Source organism: Rhincodon typus, chromosome 23 (genome assembly GCF_021869965.1).
Source record: "Rhincodon typus isolate 14 chromosome 23, sRhiTyp1.1, whole genome shotgun sequence".
In the NCBI taxonomy this organism is placed as follows: Eukaryota; Metazoa; Chordata; class Chondrichthyes; order Orectolobiformes; family Rhincodontidae; genus Rhincodon; species Rhincodon typus.
This window is the reverse complement of record NC_063354.1, coordinates 29,869,747-29,890,192: the sequence shown is the minus strand read 5'-3', so window position 1 is coordinate 29,890,192 and position 20,446 is coordinate 29,869,747. Positions and strand designations below refer to the sequence as shown.

Here is a 20,446-nt window from a genome sequence, read left to right as displayed (position 1 = left end):
CTCTGCACCTTCTCTGTAGCTATAACTATATTCTGCACTCTGTTCTGCTACCCTGATGCACTTCGCACGATCTGCCTGTATTGCACGCAAACTAATACTTTTCACTGTATCCTGGTACATGTGAAATAAATCAAATTTAAACTCAGAAATTTCCTTCAACGAAATTATTAGAAGACTGAAATATTGGGCTACATTTGCTGAGACTTTCAGAACCAGGTGGAAGATGTTGGGGTGCAAAGAATCAGGAGAGAGAATGCTGCACTGGAACCATTCCAATTTCTACCTCTCTCTTTAAGATACAGGGAGTCCTTGTTTTAAATCTTATCTTTTAATGTTTTTTGCTTTCCAGTTGTATGGTTCATGTTAAATTGTATTTGATAACTATCTTGATGTGTTTTACTAGTTAAAAATGCTACATAAATACAAGTTGTTATTTTCACACCAAGGTGAATTGGAACTTGGAATGTTCGGAATAAAATTTGCTTTCTATTCATTTACTGGATGGTTATTGAAGCAGTTACCAACAATATGTCTGCAGTGTCTTTATTGCAACTGTACTTTCTTAAATTTCCATACTTTCCATTCCATTCATCCTATGCCATTCCGTCTTGTGCCACACCTAGCCCATTCTAGATTCCATTTCATGCCTGGTCCCATTTAGTTTCCCAAACCACATTCCATTCCTTCTTCTTGAGCTATTGCCAACCCCATTTCACATCTCTCATGCCATTCCCTTACTATTCTACTCTGTTTTACCATTCCATTCCCCACACTCCCATGTTATTTTGTATTTCCATGTCATTTCCACCTTTCTCATGTCATTCTGCACCTGCTACATTATCATCATCTGCTGTGTCATGCTATGCCCAGTTTCCCTGCTGCTCTCTCACCCTCCCATGTTATTCTTCACCCCTAAGCGAGTGTGTCCATTACTGCTGAGCAGAATGTAACAGAGCTAAGCTATCACAAATGCGACCTATTGAGATTCATATATGAATGAAGTTCATGTTTTGTTGGGTCATTAGACCTCAGGTACAAAACCAAAGAAGGCAGAGAAGAGAACAGTGGAAAATTTAACAGTACATGGTTTGCTGAAGTCAATAAAAGAGTCATTTACCAGATCAAAAAGCCAAGAATCTATCTAGAGTTGTGGCTAACTGTAGCAATCAATTAAATTTGTTTTCCCTTTGTGTTCCTCATAGCTGCATGGTCCCCGGGTGCCTTTAAAGGCAATCCCTATCACCAGTAGAATGGTAGTTCGAAAACCAAAAGCAAAGAAAGAAATGGAAGTGAAACGGCTTATAGCTAAAGTTGCTCCATCTATGGATGAACTGAAAACTATGGACTATTCAGGTTAGTAATTGTTCATGAAATGAAGTAAGATCCCCTGCTCCTTCCCTATAGGGTCCCTACTACTTATTTAAAGACTTTGTAATGGTGATTTGGCATGTTAAAATATGTATGTATGTGCAGGTGTTAATGTATCTGTATCCAAGGCGGGGAGGGATGTGTCTGTGTGCGTGCGTGCGTGTGTGTCTGTGTCTCTGTCTCTGGCTAGGAGCGGTACAGTGTGTATATACCTATGCGTTAGAAGCTTATCTATCTGTGTATATGAATGTGTTTTTCTGCGTAAGTATCTGTATGTGGGGGATGTTTACATCTCTGTATGCAGCGAGTGAGTCAGTATGTGTGAGCATGTATGTATTAGGTGTGAATGTTTAAGTGTTCGTGTTGGGAGTATAGAGTCTGAATTAAAACCCGAACCTCAAAGGAAATGCGTGACTTACAGACAGAAAGAAAGAACTTTGACTCAGAAGCTCAGGAAATATCATCAGTATGAGTGGATATTCAAACTAGCAAGGATTAGGAAACACTGCTGGAAGTTGTTTATAGAACCCCTAAAGGTCAATGTACTATGGGACAAAGCATTAATCAAGAATTTATGGGAGTTTGAAACAAAGGTGATATAATAATTGTTGAGACTTTAATCTTCAAAAAGTTGGATAAGTCAAATTGATGAAGGTGGTTTGAAGGTGGAGATAATTTTCTGGAACTATGGGCGTTGGAACAATAGGCTGTGGAACTGACCAGGAATAAATCTATTTTTGATTAAAATTGCACAGTGCGGTAGGATTAATTAATAATCTCATCGGAAATGATTCACAGGGAAATAGTGAGCATGAAACAACTGAATTCCAAATTAAGTTTGAAAATGACATACTTCAATCACAAAAAAAATGATAAACTTAAACAGAACCAATCATATAGGTGTAAAGGAAGGGCTGACTAATGTTGATTGTGTACATAGACCAAAGCTTATAGTAGTAAATATATAATGGGAAATATTTAAAGGAACAATTCAAAATGTTCAACAAAATATCTTCCATTCAAAAACAAAATCTGAACAAAAAAAATCCATCCATGATGTACTAAGGAGGTTAAGGATAATGTTAGATTAAAAGGAGATTTTTACTGTTGCAGAGAATTGTCTTTTATTCATTTGTGGGATGTAGGCGTCAATGGCTGGCCAGCATTTCTTGCCCATCCCTAGATGCCCTTGAGAAGGTGGTGGTGAGCTGCCTTCTTGAACCGCTGCAATCCTCCACCTGTGGGTTGACCCACAATGCTATTAGGGAGGGAATTCCAGGATTTTGATCCAGTGACAGTGAAGGAACGGCGATATGTTTCCAAGTCAGGATGGTGAGTGACTTGAAGGGGAACTTGGAGGTGGTGGTGTTCCCATATATCTGCTGCCCTTGTCCTTCCAGATGGAAGTGGTCGTGGGTTTGGAAGGTGCTATCTGAGAATATTCAGTGAATTTCTGCAGTGCATCTTGTAGATAGTACACACTGCTGCTACTGTGTACTGGTGGTGGAGGGAGCGAATGCTTGTGTATGTAGTGCCAATCAAGTGGGCTGCTTTGGCCTGGATGGTGTCAAGCTTCTTGAGTGTTGTTGAGACTGCACTCATCCAGGCAAGTGGGAAGTATTCCATCACACTCCTGACTTGTGCCTTGTAGATGATGGACAGGCTTTGAGGAGTCAAGAGGTGAGTTACTCACCGCAGAATTCCTAGCTTCTGGCCTGCTCTTGTAGCCACTGAGTTAATGTGATGTGTCCAGTTGAGTTTCTGGTCAATGGTAATGTTGATAGTGGGGGACTCAGTGATGGTAACACCATTGAATGTCAAGGGGCAGTGGTTAGATTGTCTCTTATTGGTGATGGTCATAGCCTGGCATTTGTGTGGCACGAATATCACTTGCCACTTGTCAGCCCAAGCCTGGATATTGTCCAGATCTTGTTGCATATGAAAATGGACTGCTTTAATATCTGAGGAGTCATGAATGGTGCTGAACATTGTGCAATCATCAGTGAACATCCCCACTTCTGACCTTATGATGGAGGGAAGGTCATCGATGAAGCAGCTGAAGATGGTTGGGCTAAGGACACTATCCTGAGGAACTCCTGCAGAGATGTCCTGGAGCTGAGATGATTGACCTCCCACAACCATGACCATCTTCCTATGTGTCGGGTATGACTCCAACCACCGGAGAGTTTGCCCCCCTGATACCCATTGTTTTCAGTTTTGCTTGGGCTCCTTGATGCCACACTCAGTCGAATGCAGCCTTGATATCAAGAGCTGTCACTCTCGCCTGATCTCTGGAATTCAGCTCTTTTGTAGTAAGATTGAGGATGGAAGTGTTTTAGAAACAAGCAAATAAATAAACACCAGAAGTTGATTAATAAGGAAAAGAAAACACAGAATGAGAGCAAACTAGCCAGAAATACAAACACAGATTGTAAGAGCGTTTACAAGTGTATGTAGAGGAAAGTAGCTGAAGTAAACATTACACATAAAAACAGAAGTTGCTGGGAAAGCTTAGCAGGCCTAGCAGCATCTGTGAAGAAGAAAAGTCAGAGTTAATATTTCAGGTCCGGTGACCCTTCCTCAGAACACAAAACATTAACTCTGATCTTTTCTTCACAGATGCTGCCAGACCTGCTGAGCTTTTCCAGCAACTTCTGTTTTTGTTCCTGATTTAGAGCATCTGCAGTTCTTTTGGGTTTTTTTTAAAGTAAACATTAATCACTTTAAAGACACAGATAGGAGAGGATATTATGGGAAATCAGAAAATGTTAGAGAAATTGAACAAATATTTTGTACCTGACTTCACAGTAGAAGTCACAAGTTACGTGGCAGAAATAGAGGTTAACCTAGAAGCTTATAAGTGAAAAACCTAAGGTAATTATTATTAGCAGAGGAGGCGTACTAGAGATTTTAAGTACTAAAATCTAATAAATTCCCAGGATATGATGGTCTATGTCATAAGGTTCTAAAATAGATAACTACACATGTCATGATTTTTCAAAATTGCCTAGATTTTATAATGGTCTCTGCAAATAGAAAGGAAGCAAATGTAACACTGCTATTCTAGGAAGGAAGGAGAAAGGAAACAGGAAACTACAAACCAGTTAGTCTGTCATAAGTAATAGAAAAAGTACTGGAATTTATAACTTCGGAAATCTTTACAATGCGTTTAGAAAAATCATATTATGATCAGACAAAGTAAGTATGTTTTTATGAAAAGTAAATTGTGTTTGACAAATTTAAAGCCTTTCGCTGAATTAACTATTGGATAGATAAAGGAGAACCAATAGATGCAGTATGCTTAAATTTCCAAAAAGCATTTCATAGTATGCCACAGAAAAGGTTAATTTCACAAGATAAGGGCTCATGAAGTAGAGGTAACATATCAGTATGGGTAGAAAATTGATTAATGGACTGCAGCTGCACAATAGTTGACATTTTGTAAGTCATGTATTTAATGGAGAGTCACTTTATTGTTGGCTGTCAGCTTGTTGATGTTGAAAAGCTTTCCATTGAGTCGAAACTCAACCATGTCCCCTTCTGGAGATTGGCCATGAATAAGTTCCATGATCAGGCTGAGGTGAAGTGAGCTGATGCAGTCACACATCCTTGCTTGATGTCCATCTGGATATGCAAGGGCTCAGCACCCAATTCATGACAAAGGACAGATGATGTCGGACCATCGTGCAGGAGTCACTGAAAGGTAATACTTTTTAATGAGCATGCAAGTTTCTGGACTTTCCAAAGGGCTACGGTTCATGAAGTCAGGGTCGTTTGATAAATAAAGACTGTCGTGTTTTTCCAGAAACTTCTCTTGGTTTTGTCAAGTGACAAATACCATGCCTGTAATTCCTCTGGATAACCAGAAACCACATTGGGTCTTTGGAAGGATGTTTTTGCTGATTAGTAGGATCCATTTCAGAATGATTCATGTGAGAATCTTCTGCATAGTGGAAAGAAGGGATATGCTTCAATAATTCCCAAAAATTGATTTATCTTTTTCTTGAAAAGTGAAAAAGATGATGCATTGTGGAGGTCAGAAAATAGTACCTCTTCTTCCCAACCTTTTACACAAACGACTGAGAATTTGAGTGGAAATTCATTACTGTCAGCTCTGTAAAACTTTGCAGATATGTTGTCCAGATCCATGTCTCTTCTTCACATATAGGATAGCTTTTTGTGTCTCAAGCTTTTGAGGAACTATTTGGATTGTTTAGTCCAATGTTTCAATTGAACATTTCATTGAGAGGTCTTAATAATATTCCTTCCACCAGTCTCAGGTAGCAAATTATCTTTGAGAACAGTATTGCTGACTTCAGCTTGGAGTCAGGGCATGGGCCATTTGTTTTTGATTCATAGTTAGGTTTAGTGACCTGGAAGAAGCTGTGCATGTAATGCAGGTTTGCACAGAGTTTGATTTTGTATTTTTAATATAAACGTATGGATTATGATTCTTAAGTTAGGCAGTGTTTGATAAGGTTTAATAGAATTATTTTTATAGGGCACTCTCCTGTCAGGGGCATAGACAGGAGATTCTGTGGCAATGAGCATAAATTTAGGATGGTTTGTTGCTTTCCTGGTGCTAGGATTAAGGATGTCTCTAAACGTTTCAAGCAAATTGTTAATAGAACCTTGAACGTAGTAATTTCTAGTTTACTCCCAATGCCAAACTCAAACGAGGGAAGGAACAAAAGGTTAAAGGAAATAAATCAATGGCTGAAGACCTGGTGTATTGTTCAAGTTTTTGGACAATTGCAATGTCTTTTGGGATAGAAAAGACCTGTTCAAAAAGGATGGATTTAACCTAACCTGGAAAGGAACCAATATCTTAGCAGGGAGATTTGCTCATTCTATTAAGGGAGACTTTATTCTGATAGAGAGGGGGAGTGGAAGAATTCTAAGTAGCAGTGTAAATAGAAGGATTGATGGGGAAGGTTCTGAATGTGAGGAGAGCACATCAATTAGAAAAGAAAGACGAGAGAGTCAGAGTATGTAGTAACTCTGAAGAAGTAAATTGCATTTATTTCAATGCAAGGGGTCTTACAGGTAAGGGTGATGAGCTTAGGGCATGTTTAAGAATGTAGAATTGAGATGTCATAGCTATTAGAGAAACTTGGCTGAGAGATGAACAAGGCTGTCAGCTCAATATTCCAGGTTTTAGATGCTATAGAAAGGGTAGAAAAGGAGGCAAGAAAGGAGCAGGGGTGACGTTTTTAACTAGGGAAGGTATTTCTGAAAAATCATCCAGTGAAAATATATGGATAGAAATTATAAATAAGAAAGGAAAAATCACTTTGATGGAATTGTACTATAGGCCCCAAATAGTAAAAGGGAAATTGAGAAATAAATATACAGGGAGATCTCAGATATATATGTAAGCATAATAAGGTTGTAATAATGGGGGTTTTAATTTTCCAAAAACTGACTGGGGCTACCATTGTGTTAAAGGTTTGGATGGTGAAGAATTTGTCAAACGTGTTCAAAAAAAATTTTCTTTATCAAAATGTGGATGCTCCTACTAGAGAAGGAGCAGAACTAGACCTTCTTTTGGGAAATAAGTCAGGGCAGGTGACTGAAGTAAAAGTGGGGGAACACTTTGGGTCTAGCGATCATAATTCTGTTTGTTTCAAAATGTTTATGGAAAAGGATAAGCCTTCCATAAAAGTTAGTTTTGAATTGGAGTAAGGCAAATTTTAATGGTATGAGACAAGAACTTTCAAAAGTTGATTTGAGTAGACTGTTCACGGTTAAAAGGACAACTGACAAGTGGGAGGTATTCAAGAGTGTGATGACGAGAGTCCAGAAGCATTTTTTTCCTGTTAGACTGAAGGGTAAGGCTGGTAAGATTAAGGGACAATGGATGAATAAAAATATTGAGGTTCTAGTCAAGAACAAAAGAGAATCTTGTTTTAGATGTAGGCAACTTGGTTCAATTGAGTCTCTTAATCAGTAGAAAGAGTATAGGGGCATTCCTAAGAGAGAAATCAGGAACGCAAAGAGGGAATATGAGATAGCATTGACAGATAAGGTGAAGGATAATCCAAACAAATTCTATGAATGCATTAAGAGCAAGAGGGTAACTAGAGAGAGGGTAGGGCCTCTTAAAGATCAAGGAGGTCATCTTTGCGTTGAACTCCAGGAGATGGGAGAGATACTAAATGGCATCTGGAGAATGCAGAGAAATAAATAGTGATGTTTTAAAAACAGTCTACATTATTCTCTTAGAGAATATAAAGATGGATAAATCTCCGGACCTGGTCTACCGTATCCCAGAATGTTGTGGGAAGTAAGAGAGGAAATTACAAGACACCTTGCAGAAATATTTGCATTATCTCTAACTAGGTGCCTGATGACTGGAGTCTGGTTAATATTGTAATTTTGTTTAAGAAACGTTGTAAGGGGAAACCGGGGAACTATAGACCTTTGTGTCAGACTTAAGTTGTGGATAAATTGTTGGAGGTGATTAAGAAAGATAGGATTAATGGACATTTGGAGAGGGAAAAATTTATTAGGGATAGTCAGCATGTTTTTGTGCAAGGAAAATCATGTCTCACAAACTTGATTGAGCTTTTTGAGGAAGTTACCGAAATGATTGATGATGGCAGTGCAGTAGATGTTGTTTATTTGGATTTTAGTAAAGCTTTTGAATGTACAAGATCCCATACCCAAAACCGGCAAAACGGGGGTAATATACAAAATACCATGCAAGGACTGTGAGAAACACTACATAGGCCAAACTGGAAGAAAATTGACTGTACGGATACATGAACACACACTAGCCACCAAGAGACATGACCAACTCTCACTTGTCTCACTACACACACACAATGAGGGTCATGAATTCGACTGGGACAACACATCAATAATCGCACAAGCCAAACAGAGACACATCAAGGAATTCCTGGAGGCCTGGTATTCCAACTGGAACTCCATCAACAAACACATTGAATTAAACTCTTTGTACAAACCACTGAGAAACAGAACTGAAAGTAATACCAGCCACCCCAGCAAACTGAGGCATATAAATAACAAGCAGGACAGAACACCAATGCTTCACCAAAGGCGCACCTGACGATGTTACCTAGCAGGGTGACAAAATGTTTACAACTAAACCCATCAGCTCAGCAAGCATGTCTACAACTTCATCCATAACCCGAGCTACAAATCTTCTCAAAAACTTTAAGAAAAAATCTTTCTCTCTCACTTAGTGAGTAATGTATAACATTCACAGAATCTCTACAGTGTGGAAACAGGTCATTCAGTCCATCGAGTCTACACTGACCCTCAAAGAGCATCCCATACAGACTCACCCCCCCCATCCTATCCCTGTGACCTTGCAATTCCCATGGCTAACCCACACATCCCTGAAAACTGGAGCACCCAGAGGAAACCTGCACAGACATGGGGATAGAATTTGCTAACTTCACACAGACAGTTGCCCAAGGCTGGAATTGAACTCTGGTCCTTAGTGCCGTGAGACAGTACTGCTAACCACTGAGCCACCATGCCACCCCAGTAATATCTAGGCCATTGCCTGCCCCTGAAATCTGTCTGTCTCAGCTTTAAATGTACTGAATGATCCTCAAACCCAAATGGGACATGAACCCACATTCGCTGGCTTAGGAGACCAGTGCCTTATCTATTAATCCTCTGGGGCACACTCCTCTGCTGAAAACCAGCTGAAGATCTCATTCTACCCTTTTAGTTTAGACATTTAATTCACCGGGGTGCTTTTTGTCTAATTTTTCCCACCTATAATACCTCAGCAGAACAGTGTCTTGTCTTATCAACATGTGTGAATTAGGAATTAAGGGGTTAAAGTTTAATTCTGGATTGAAGCTTAATAGGTAATTAGTTTTGCCACATGCCTAAAGAATAAGTTTGTTTTGAATATATTAGATATTTTTGACTTTTATACTTTTGCAATGCTTATGGAGTGGTGTAGCTTGATTTTCAGTCCATTCCTCCCATCAATCACAAAAATTGCATTGACCAACTCTGTCCACCATTTATTTGTGTTGACATGGACCATTCTCAGATTTAAGTAAGTATTCTTCTCATTTCTGCTCTGAAGTAGGTTGGTTTTGACATGTAATGAAGGCTGTATGAGAAATTAGTAAATCTCTTCTTCATTCTCATTAAATCGGTCTTTGCATCCACAAAATTCAAACTTGATGATCTTTGTGCATGATTTTTGGATTATACATTTGATCTTGTCCCAGTTAAATCCTTCCATTCTGGCATCTTTGGAATGTGAGAGAACAAGGCAGGAAGAATGTTATACCTGAAATTGTTTTTTCATATATATCCTAGAGAATGTGAATGCTAAATCGACCTGCCTTTCTTGGATAGTCTTCAGTTTTTGGCTGCTGGTGGAGCATAAAAGTCAGTAGTCTACCCAGCAATCATTTGCACTTCACATGGCTCAGATAATAAGTACATCCTTCCACACTCAGTCTCGGGAAATGATGTAGTGCTGGAAGCGTCATATTACTGGATAGATTGGTTGGTAATCCGGATTGTGCGGTTGTCAACTTGTACTGACGTGCTCATGACACACGCAGTTCTCTGCTGGAACATGAAAAAGCCCCACACCGATGGATGGCTAGGAGCAGAACAATTGAGATAGTGCCCAGGGATAGATCAAGGAAGGGCTTGTCACAGCCTGTACCCAATTCTGTGCTTCTGGATGTGAGATCAGAATATGATTGGATGTGGCTGCAAAGATTCACAAGATTGAATAGTTTGCCAATATTGACTGATTTAACACACACAAGATATTTATGCTGATGGTAAAACAATGCAAAATGAATTTGATACTTTTAATGTAGAAGGAAAAAATAGACAAACCAAAGTAACAGACCTCGTGGTGGCTAAACCTTATATTTTCCTAGGATGAAGAACAACCCTTTACACTGTTTTGTCATCACAATGTCATTATGGTTGGTATCTGAGGGTGTGAACATATTGAATACTGTGAGTTATATTGTACTCCAAAGCTTTCCTATGGGCAATAACTGCCAACAATCAACTGTTGCTAACAGCGTATATCATCAAATCTTAAACCTACAGGTCCTGGGGGTCCTCGCTTTGACACAGAGGGGAGAGTACTGCCCCACAGCATCCTTGGAACTTTGGCAGATTTTACGCAGGAATTGCTCGCAAGAGGACTTTCTGAGGTAGAGTACAAGCATGTTATTATTCCTGACATGAATTAAGACATGAAATTAGTTATAGGAATGTGGAATGTGATTTATCTTCCCCAAATAGGCTCATTTGTAAATTTTGAGCACTCTGTGAACAAATGCAGTTCGAAAAATGGTGAAAAAGTGGGTCAACCAGGAAAGACAGATTTGTGAACTTTAGGAAGGAGTTTTAAAAAGCTGTTTGGGCTGATGGACAATGAGGTTGGATCTTGTAGAGCATCCTAATTTATTTTTCTGAATTATTTGCTATACTCTTACCTTTTTGTTATTTGTTTATAAAGGTACCCTTACTCTTGCTACCACAGTGTTGACACATTTCAATTTCAAACAACTAGACTTAGCATTAAATACATGTGGATAATACACAACATAAATACTGAGGAAAGTTTCCACTACAAGGGTCCCATCAAACAGAGCAAGTGCAATACGGGATTGATACAGAGTAAGGTGTCCTCTATATTGTCCACATCAAATACTCTAAGGATGGGTACAACAAGGGTTAGTTTTAGTGTAAAGCCCTGTCTGCATTGTTCCAGCAAACACTGCCAAAACAAACACAAGGCAATGTTATGATTCCAGCTAATTAGACAATTCAGATCCCAGAGTGAAACCTGGCTTGATAGATTGTAAGAATAACTTTTGTAGTTGTTGCTTTGCTGATTAGTCCCAAACACTGAACAAGGCTGCCAGTGTTCTTTAACGAAAGAACAAAGGTTTATTACACAAATGGAAGCAAATCAACAAAGATCTGTTTATATAATTTTTAGAAAAATTTTAACATTAGCAGAAAAGTAACGTTTCAAGCCTTTTCCCTGTGATATCTTTTATAAATACTGGATTCTGGAGAAGTATCACAACTATGTTAATTATCTGTAATTTCTTACTGATCTGATACTTGCTGGTTTGATGGCCTGGAAACCTCTTTACAATTCTGATGATTAAAACCTCTTTTCAGTTCTAACAGCTTGAAAACTTCTACACAAACTCTCAAAGCTTGGACACTTAACAAACTAAAAACCCTTTTGCTAGGATGAAATTGTTCTCCTGGACTGAAACCAGATTTTGAACTGAATTCAAAAACAGTTGTCCCTGGTCTGTTTTTTCTATACATCACGTGAGTTCAACTTTGTAAACATTCCATCAATTAACAAAACAGGTATCCTGCCAGGCACTTAAATTAAGTCACATGCCTTCTTGCAAATTATGTCTTCAGTTTGGTGTTCCAAATGACTTTCTGACCTCTTTCAAAATTATCTTCACGGAACTGAAACCTCACATCTATTTTACCTCCACTTTAAAATCCAAATTCCAAATATAATAATTATATTATAATGATTGTAATATATTGTATACCTTTACCATTACAGGTTAGATGGAAAGTAAAGCTCCTTGTACATTGTGACAACGTTGAGTTTGTAATATAACCAGTGGGATATTCTCAATAATGCTGCCATTTATATATCAACGTATTATCAAAATTAGAACAACCTTATTGCAGTTTCAAGTTCTTTGGCCTCTGTACCAAAAGCTTGTGGTTTAGAGCATCATTCTAGACACTTGAGCAGATAAAGCAAGCTGACAATTAAGTTCAGGTGCCAGCTATCAGGGGCAACATTAAATTAAGACCCCCATCTACAACCTCACCTGGATATTCTGTCCTGGCTAATATTAATCTCCCAACAAACATTCTGAAAAGCAGATTATCTGGTTGGATGTTAGACAGTTGCTCTTTTCAATAAAGATAGTAAAGCCTCACATGGTTTCTAACTGGAAAAATATAGATAACCTTAAATGCTACATACAAGGTCAGCATGATCTCCTAGACAGGGCTCGGTAAAGGTGTTTAGAAAGGCATTTTCTGATTTTCTTTCTCTGGTTAGCCTTTTTAATGCAGCTTTTTGCTTCTTTAATGGGAGTGAATGACAAACAGTGAACAAATTGGTGGGTGGGCACATGAATAGGTGGCTGTGTAGGGAAATGTGCAGAAGGGAGTCTGTGCAAGTGGGTAGGTAGGAGAGCAGTTGGGAATATGTGGGTAGGTGGGAATGTGGGCATCTGATTATCCATTATTTGTGCTTTTTCATGAGTCTGAGTGTTGTGGTTGTGTGTGGAAGACCTGATGACCATCTGATCATTTCCTGCCAATAAATTCTGAATGTTACCTTTTTAGTCCCTGAGAGACTTTCATTCTTTTGGAGATTTGAGCCCAGATCCCAGAGACGAAGGGCAATATGACCTGTTGCTGCTGTTTCTGTTACTGCTGTGATCCATTCTCCAGCAATTATTGCCTGGCCCAGTGCTAAATTGCAGAATGATTATCTGTTTAACGCTCCATTTTTCTGTTGTTCAGTTGGCCAGTGTGATCTCCCAGCGTTTTCCTGCTGAAGTCAGGCCTCAGGAGCTGCAGGTTTATGAAAAGAAACCCAAAGACATTATTTATACCAAATCACAAAATCAGGACCATGCCTTGGCAAATTGGCAGTGGCACATGGCAGAGAGAAAGAGAACGCAACAACTAATCTCCAGTAAGTGGAACTTAATAAAGCTAGTTATAGAGGTTGAAACCTAGCCTTCCAAGTTAAGAAATGCTCATTTTAAACCATTTCCTCATTCTGTCAGATCTCTTCTGCACCATTAACCTTGAAAAGCATTGAAATTCTTCTTATAGTCTGGTGCCCCAAATTGTACACAATTTTGAGGCTTAATAAGTGATTGTTATTCAGCTGAGGCTTAATGAGTGATTTCTATGGTTTAGCATGACTTTCTTATTTTGTAATCAGTGCCCCATCTGCAGCACCAAATAATCAGTATGTTTTCTTAACTTTATCATCTTGTTCTGACATGCTGAAAAATTTATGAATTTTGACCCCTGTATTGATCAGATTTGTACCATTTAGAATATACTGTTGCTTCATGGTACTCCTCTGAACATTTGAGTCATACCTAGCGCAAAGAATGATGATTGTGGTTGTTGGGGTTCAGTCATCTCAGCCCCAGGACATCTCTGCAGGAGTTCCTCAGCGTGGAGTCCTAGATGCACCTACCTTTAGCTGCTTCATAAATTACCTTCCTCCATCATAAGGTCAGAAGTGGAGATGTTTACTGATGATTGCACAATGTTCAGCACCATTTGCAACTCCTTAGATACTGAAGCAGTCTAAGTCCAAATGCAGCAAGACCTGAATAACATCCAGCTTTGGGTTGACATTCATCTCATGGAAATTCTTGGCAATGACCATTTCCAGCAAAAGAGGGTGTAAGCATGGCTTCTTGACGTTCAGCGGCATTGCCATTGCTGAATGTCCAATTATCAACATTCTGAGGGTTACCATTGACCAATAACCAAACTGGACTAGCTATATAAATACTGTGGGTACAAGAGCAGGTCAGAAGCTAGGAATCCTGCAGCCAGTAACTCACTTCCTGACTCCCCAAAGCCAGTCCACTATCCACAAAGCATAAGCTAGGAGTGTGATGGGATACTCCCTACTTGCCTGAATGAATGCAGCTCCAACAACAATGAAGCAGTTTGAAAGCCTCCAGGACAGAGCAATCTATTTGACTGACACCCCATCTACAAATATTCACTCCCTCCACCAGCACAAAATAGCAGCACTGTATACCATATTCACAAATGTAGTTCAGATATTCACCAAGGTTTCTTAGGCAGCCCCTTCCAAACCCATGACCGTAGCCATCTAGAGGACAAATGTGATAGATATATATTGCAGTTCCTTCAGTGTTGCTGGGTCAAAATCCTGGAACCTCCCTCCTTAATGGCATTATGGGTCTAACTACATTAAGTGGACTACAAGGGCAATTAGGAGTGGGTAGCAAACCTCACAAGCTCTGATTTTCTTTTTACAGTCCTTCAGTTTACACTTCACATTGAATTGTATCTGTCATGTATCTACTCATTTTAGCAGTATGTCGATGTCTACCAGATTTCTCTGCAGCACTACTCACCATTTACTACATTGCCGAGTTTACGTAAACCTCACTTTTGGAAATGAGTTTGAGTTTGATTTGACTTTTATTTACTGTTGTCGCATAATGAAAAGTGTGCTATAATGATGTTCCTATCGTCAAGTTCACACCATTTATAAATTATAAAAACAATGGTCCTAATACTCAGGGGGACTCTGCAGCATCCTTCGCTTCATTAAAACGTCTTCTGTTCTTCACTATTCTGTATCACTTCTACCCTAGCCAATTTCATATCCAAATATTATTGTTAGAGTCATATTGGAAATTAATCTTCTCAGTCTTAGAACATCACTGCAAGTGTTTTTCACCTTCAGCTGTTTTGCGAATGCCCTCCATCCATCATAAGGTCAGAAGTAAGGATGATTGCTCAATTTTCAGCATTGTTCATGACTTCTCAAATATTGAAGCAATAGGTGTCCTTATTCAGTGAGAACTGGGCAACATCCTTGGTTGTGATAAATGGCAAGTAATATCCAGGAAAGGCAATGCCAAGCAATGACTATCTCCAATAAAGAAATAAACTAGTCATTTCTGCTTGACATTCTATAGCATTAACATCACTGAATTTCCCTCACCATCAACATGCAGGGGTTTACCATTGACCAGAAACTGAACTGAAACAGCCATATAAATACTGAGGCTATAAAAGTGGGTGAAATGCTGTAGCAGCACTCAAAGCTTGACACCATCTAGGAGAAAGTAGACCACTTAATTGGCATGCCATCCACCACCTTAAACATTCACACCCTTCATCATTGACACAGATTGTACCATCTACAAGGTGCACTGCAGCAACTCACACCGCTTCAATAACATTTTCCAAACTAGCCATCCTTGCTAGCTAGAAGGACAAGGGCAGGAGTTGCATTGGAGCACCACCACCTGCAACATCCCCTCCAAGCCACACACTATCCTTTCTTGGCATTATATTGACCATTCCTTCACTGTTGCTGGGTCAAAATCCTGGAAATCCCTCCCTAACAGCACTGTGGGTTTCCCAGCACCAACTGGACTCCATAAGTTCGAAAAGGCAGCTCACCACCACTTAGTCAAGGGCAGCTATGAATGGACAATAAATACTGGCCTAACTAATAATTCCCACACCCCATAAACAAATAACAACAAATTATAAATTATGTCCAGAATGTCAGATCAATTCTTAATTAAAATCTGAGATGTAGAGTTGGTTTGCAGATCATCCATAATCTAATTCAATGGGGGAACAGACTGGAAAGGCTGAGTGGCCTGCTCCACTTCCTGTGATCCTAAAATGAAAGAGGTCAGTGGATCCTAATTAAGAACAAATTGCACCTATTGTAACACTGCTTAGTGGCAATGAGTAAAGCAAATTTGCTGTTGAACTAAAATACTGAGGTAATTCTGCCATTATATAAATCATTGGTTCTCCCACAGTTAGAATCCCGAATGCAGGGTATTTTCTGCTCAACCTGTTCCAGAACGTTCATATACAGATCTGGAGCAGATGGGACTTGAGCACAGACCTTTTGGCCTAGAGATAGGGACACCACCACTGCACCACAAGAGCACTTTTGCCTATTGCAGCTATTAACACAGAAAAGAACAACTGAAACGATTGAAAGGCTGATGGGTTTAGATTATGAGAAATGATTGCATCGGTTGTGGATATTTACAGGAGGAATCCAAAGATTGAGAGGTGGTTTCCTTATGGATTCTAGAACAGGAGAGCCAAAGGACATGACGTGTACTTGACAGGGAATGAGGGATGGGATTTGGTACATCCAAAATAAATCTGTGGGAATAATCTTGCAATGTGGAAGAGGTCAAACCAAGAAACAAGATCCCAAGCAAGATGGTGGAAGCAGTCATTATTGATTCATTAAAATTCAAATTAGACTTTTTTTCAAAAAGGTAACATCACGGCTAAAGTATATGAGTAGTATGAGGCCTGAGATATCATATGTGTGGGGGGAACAGCTCTCCAACAACACCATTATCACACGTCCAACAGTAAAAAGGTTCTTGCAAACTCTGGATGAAAGTGAGGACTGTAGGAAGGATGAGTGACCTGACCACAACACTGTTGTACAGGGAGCCATACAAATGGGGGAGGAAATAGGAACATAGCAGTAGGGGACTTATGATTAGGGAGATAAATACTGTTTTCTGCAGCCATAAGCAGTGCTGCCTGCCGGTGTGAGGCTCAAGGATATCTCCTCAGGGCTGAAGAGGAATTTGGAGTGTGAGGGGAGGGATATTGTTATTACCATCCATGTTAGTACTAATAACATTAATGGAACTGGAAAGAAAGTCTTGAAATGTTTTGAACAGTTGGTAGCTGATCTAAAATGCAGAATCTCTCAGATGACAATCTCATGATTGCTACCTGAGCCACAGGCAAATTGACGTAGATTAAATAAAGTAAGGCAATGAGGGTTATGGGGATAAGGCAGGAAATTGGAATTGAGAATTATCAGATCAGCCATGGTCACATTGAATTGCAGAGTAGACTGATGGGCCAAATGGCTGACTTCTGTTACTATGCCTTAAGGTCTGATGGACTGTTATAAAATGATCAAGATTTCATTTTCTATGTAACAATTCATTCTGCGTTTAATGCAGTATAGCCATTATCACCAACTCAGAGAACTTATTTAATGAGTACCTGTGGATTCTGTAAAATTGATCTTGATATGTTTATTCTTTCTCCTCACAAGAAAACTCTTCATGATAATGTTGAAACTGGCTATTCTCTGTTTAGAAATCCTAGACAAGCCAGTTGAAGAACTGGTGATGAATCAATGTGAGAATATTGAAGAGCGGAGACAACAGTCTAACCTCATCGATCAGACTATGGCAGCTCTGGGTTCTGGAAAGGTCAGAAAAGGTTTTCTTCCCTTTCATTCATAGTATCTCAAGGTGCATTGGAATATCAAGTTTTCAGTAGTTGGTGAAATGAGTTTTTTCTCTCTCTCTCCCTCTCTCTTTCTTTTTCTGCCTATGAAGTTCATTCCCACTTGTGAAAAGTTCTGGGGCTTCATTCCCTTTGGTGCCAGATCATGGGAGATCATGTCCTCCTGTTCTTGGCTATGGGGATTCACTCCCTCCTTGGCTAAGCGGATTCACACCCTTCTTTTGTTACTACTGTAGGGATTTACACTCTCCTGTTATTGCCTATGTGCGTTCCCTCTGTTCTGTTCATGTCTGTGGGGATCCTGTTATTAAATAAAAGTATTCACTCCTTCCTGGTCCTTGCTATGGATGTTCACTCCCTTCTGCTCTTGGCACTGGTGGTTAGCTCCCTCATGTTCTTAGCTCCCTCATGTTCTTAACTCTCAGGGTTCACTCCATCCTCTGAAAGGTTTGATCTCCACAGCTGCATCCCAGAATGCTGTTGACCCTGGTTATAGTGTGCTGTGACCCAGATGGAAATAAAGATCCCACCTCAACTATGATTTTTCTGAAGAAGAGTCACATTTGACTTGTAATGTTTCTCTGTCCATGATGCTGCCAGACTTGCTGAATTTCACCAGCGCCGCCTGTTTTTATTTCATATTCTCCAGCACCTGCAATATTTTGCTTTTATAAAGATGCCACCTTGTTCCTTTCTGATTATTTCAGGGCTATCACATAGGAAGTGAGTTTTGGACCCTGCCGCCAATGATTGGAGATGAGTTAAGTGGTGTGGCATCAACATTAACGCAGACAGAACGTGGATTTCCACCACCCATCGTTCATAGTGGGAAACCTCTCACAATTAAACAGGAGACAGGTACTTTCACAACCTTCCTGAACGAAAGCACATTTACTGTGGTCAGTAAACATAAATTCCAGGTTTCAGGAATTTAACTAATGGGGAAATGGTTCAGTAGGTTTAGTTTGATTTTTTTTTAGAAAAGTAAAGATTTTTAGGTTATAGAATTGAAATGTGCAGATTTTTGAAGACTGAGGGAATTGTTTGAACTTATTACCAGTTTCCCACAGGCATTCCTGGGTCTTTTTTTCGGTTGGTTGGTCAGTAAACTCTAATATTATTTTGAGGTGTCTTGACAAACTCCAATTAACCCAAACCCAAACCTTTCATACTAATGCTTCATATATGTGTTCTTTTCTCCTCAATGGTGGAAACCCCACCCCCAAAATGGTTGACAAGGCTCTTCACTGCTTTCCGTCTGTTTCATGCTGTTCTACTGTAATCCCTACCCCTCCCTCCCATGATTGAGTTTCTCGTGCCCTCAGTTTCCACCTACTAGCCTCCTCATTCAACAGATCTTCCTCTGCCATCTCCATTAGCTTTGTTGTAATGCCACAACCAAACACATCTTCTCCTTGCTGTCCCTTTGACTAATCTGAAGGAACCTCTGCCTCTGCAATACACTGATCTGCTCCTCAGTCACCCCAAACAGATTCCACCCCCCACCGCCATACCGACCACCAACCAACCCCCAAACCTCTCCTATAGAACCTTCTGTGCAGGTGCGAGAGAAGCAAACCTAATTTTTCACCTTCTCCATTCTCACAGTCTAAGGCCCTAAACACTCCTTCCAACTGAAACAGTGGTTTACTTGTACTTCTTTTGATTTAGTGCAATGAATTCACAGCTCATAATGTAGTTTTTCTTTACATTAGGAAGACCAAGCACAGACTGAGTAATCACTGCAGCACATTTCCTTTCAATCTGCCAGCATAATTGGAGCTCCTTGTCATTTACATAAGAACATAATTGACCTGCTTTCTGTCTCTTTCTCTTCTTGGACAAGGGGTCATATTAGCAATTTTCCCAAATCCAGCAAGCTCTGAAATATACCTACCAATGTCTCCATGATACCTGCAGCCATTTCCTTTAAAACCCTTTGATGCAGGCCATCAGGTCCTGATGACCTGTTTGTCTTCAGTCTCATTAGTTGTTATGTACAGTACTTTGTTCCTGTGATAGAGACTGTTACAATACCTTTCCTCCCATTAGCACCTTGCTTACCTGATTTCTTTGGGTTTTTTTAGATTCCTCTATCATGAAGACTGATGTAAAATGTTGGTTTAAATTATCTGTCATTATGCTGTTCCTGTTATCAATTCCCAAGTCACAGCCTCCAAGGGTCCCACACTCACTTTACCTACTCTCTTAGAAGCTTTTGCTGTTTGTTTTTATATTTCTTAGTAATTTACTTTCAAATCAATTTTCTTGCTCCCTATAAAAATCCCAATCCTCTGGCCCACCACTAGTTTTCACCACTTTGTAAGCCTGAACTACCTAGAATTTAAAAGAATGGAAGGAGATCTAATTGAGGTATATAAGATGCTAAAGGGATTGACATAGTAGACATAGAGACGATGTTTCCTTGTGTGGAACAATCAAGAATGAGAAATCATAGTTTCAGGATAAGGGGTAGCAGATTTAAAATAGATGAGGAGAAATTACTTCTCTCAAATGGTTATGAATCTGTGGAATAGGGTCACTACCCCAAAGTGTGGTAGATGCTGGGACATTTGGTAAATTTAAGGAGATATATTTTTACTTAGTAATGGGTTGAAGGTTATGGGGAGCGGTCAAGAAAGTGGAGTTGAAGCCAAGATGAGCCATCGTGTTGGCGCAGCATAGTGATTCAATAGCTAACACTGCTGCCTCTCAGTGCCAGGTTCCCAGCTACGATTCCAGCCTCAGGTGACTGACTGTGTGGAGTTTGCATGTTCTCCCCATGTCTGTGTGGGTTTCCAGGTGCTCCGGTTTCCTCCCACAGTCCAAAGATGTGCAGGTAGATGGATTGGCCATGCTAAATTGCCCATTGTAAACAGGGATCTGTACGCTAGATGGATTAGCCATGGGGAATGCAGAGTTACAGGGATAGGGTACAGGTGTAGGTCTGAGTGGGATGCTCTTCAGAGGGTCATTGTGGATTCGATGGGCA

At 39.8% G+C, this 20,446-nt stretch overlaps 1 protein-coding gene across 3 annotated transcripts in view; it reads left to right on the top strand.

The window, feature by feature from the left end:
* The window catches only part of LOC109911826 (mycbp associated protein), a 91,708-nt gene that overhangs the window by 10,250 nt on the left and 61,012 nt on the right, over positions 1-20,446 (top strand). For all 3 annotated transcript variants that reach the window (XM_048610921.1, XM_048610920.1, XM_048610922.1), the window contains exons 3-7: positions 1,203-1,353; positions 10,441-10,547; positions 12,925-13,099; positions 17,302-17,417; positions 18,162-18,312. In XM_048610921.1, the coding sequence (XP_048466878.1) occupies positions 1,203-1,353; positions 10,441-10,547; positions 12,925-13,099; positions 17,302-17,417; positions 18,162-18,312 (700 nt within the window). The remainder of the gene's footprint in view (positions 1-1,202; positions 1,354-10,440; positions 10,548-12,924; positions 13,100-17,301; positions 17,418-18,161; positions 18,313-20,446) is intronic.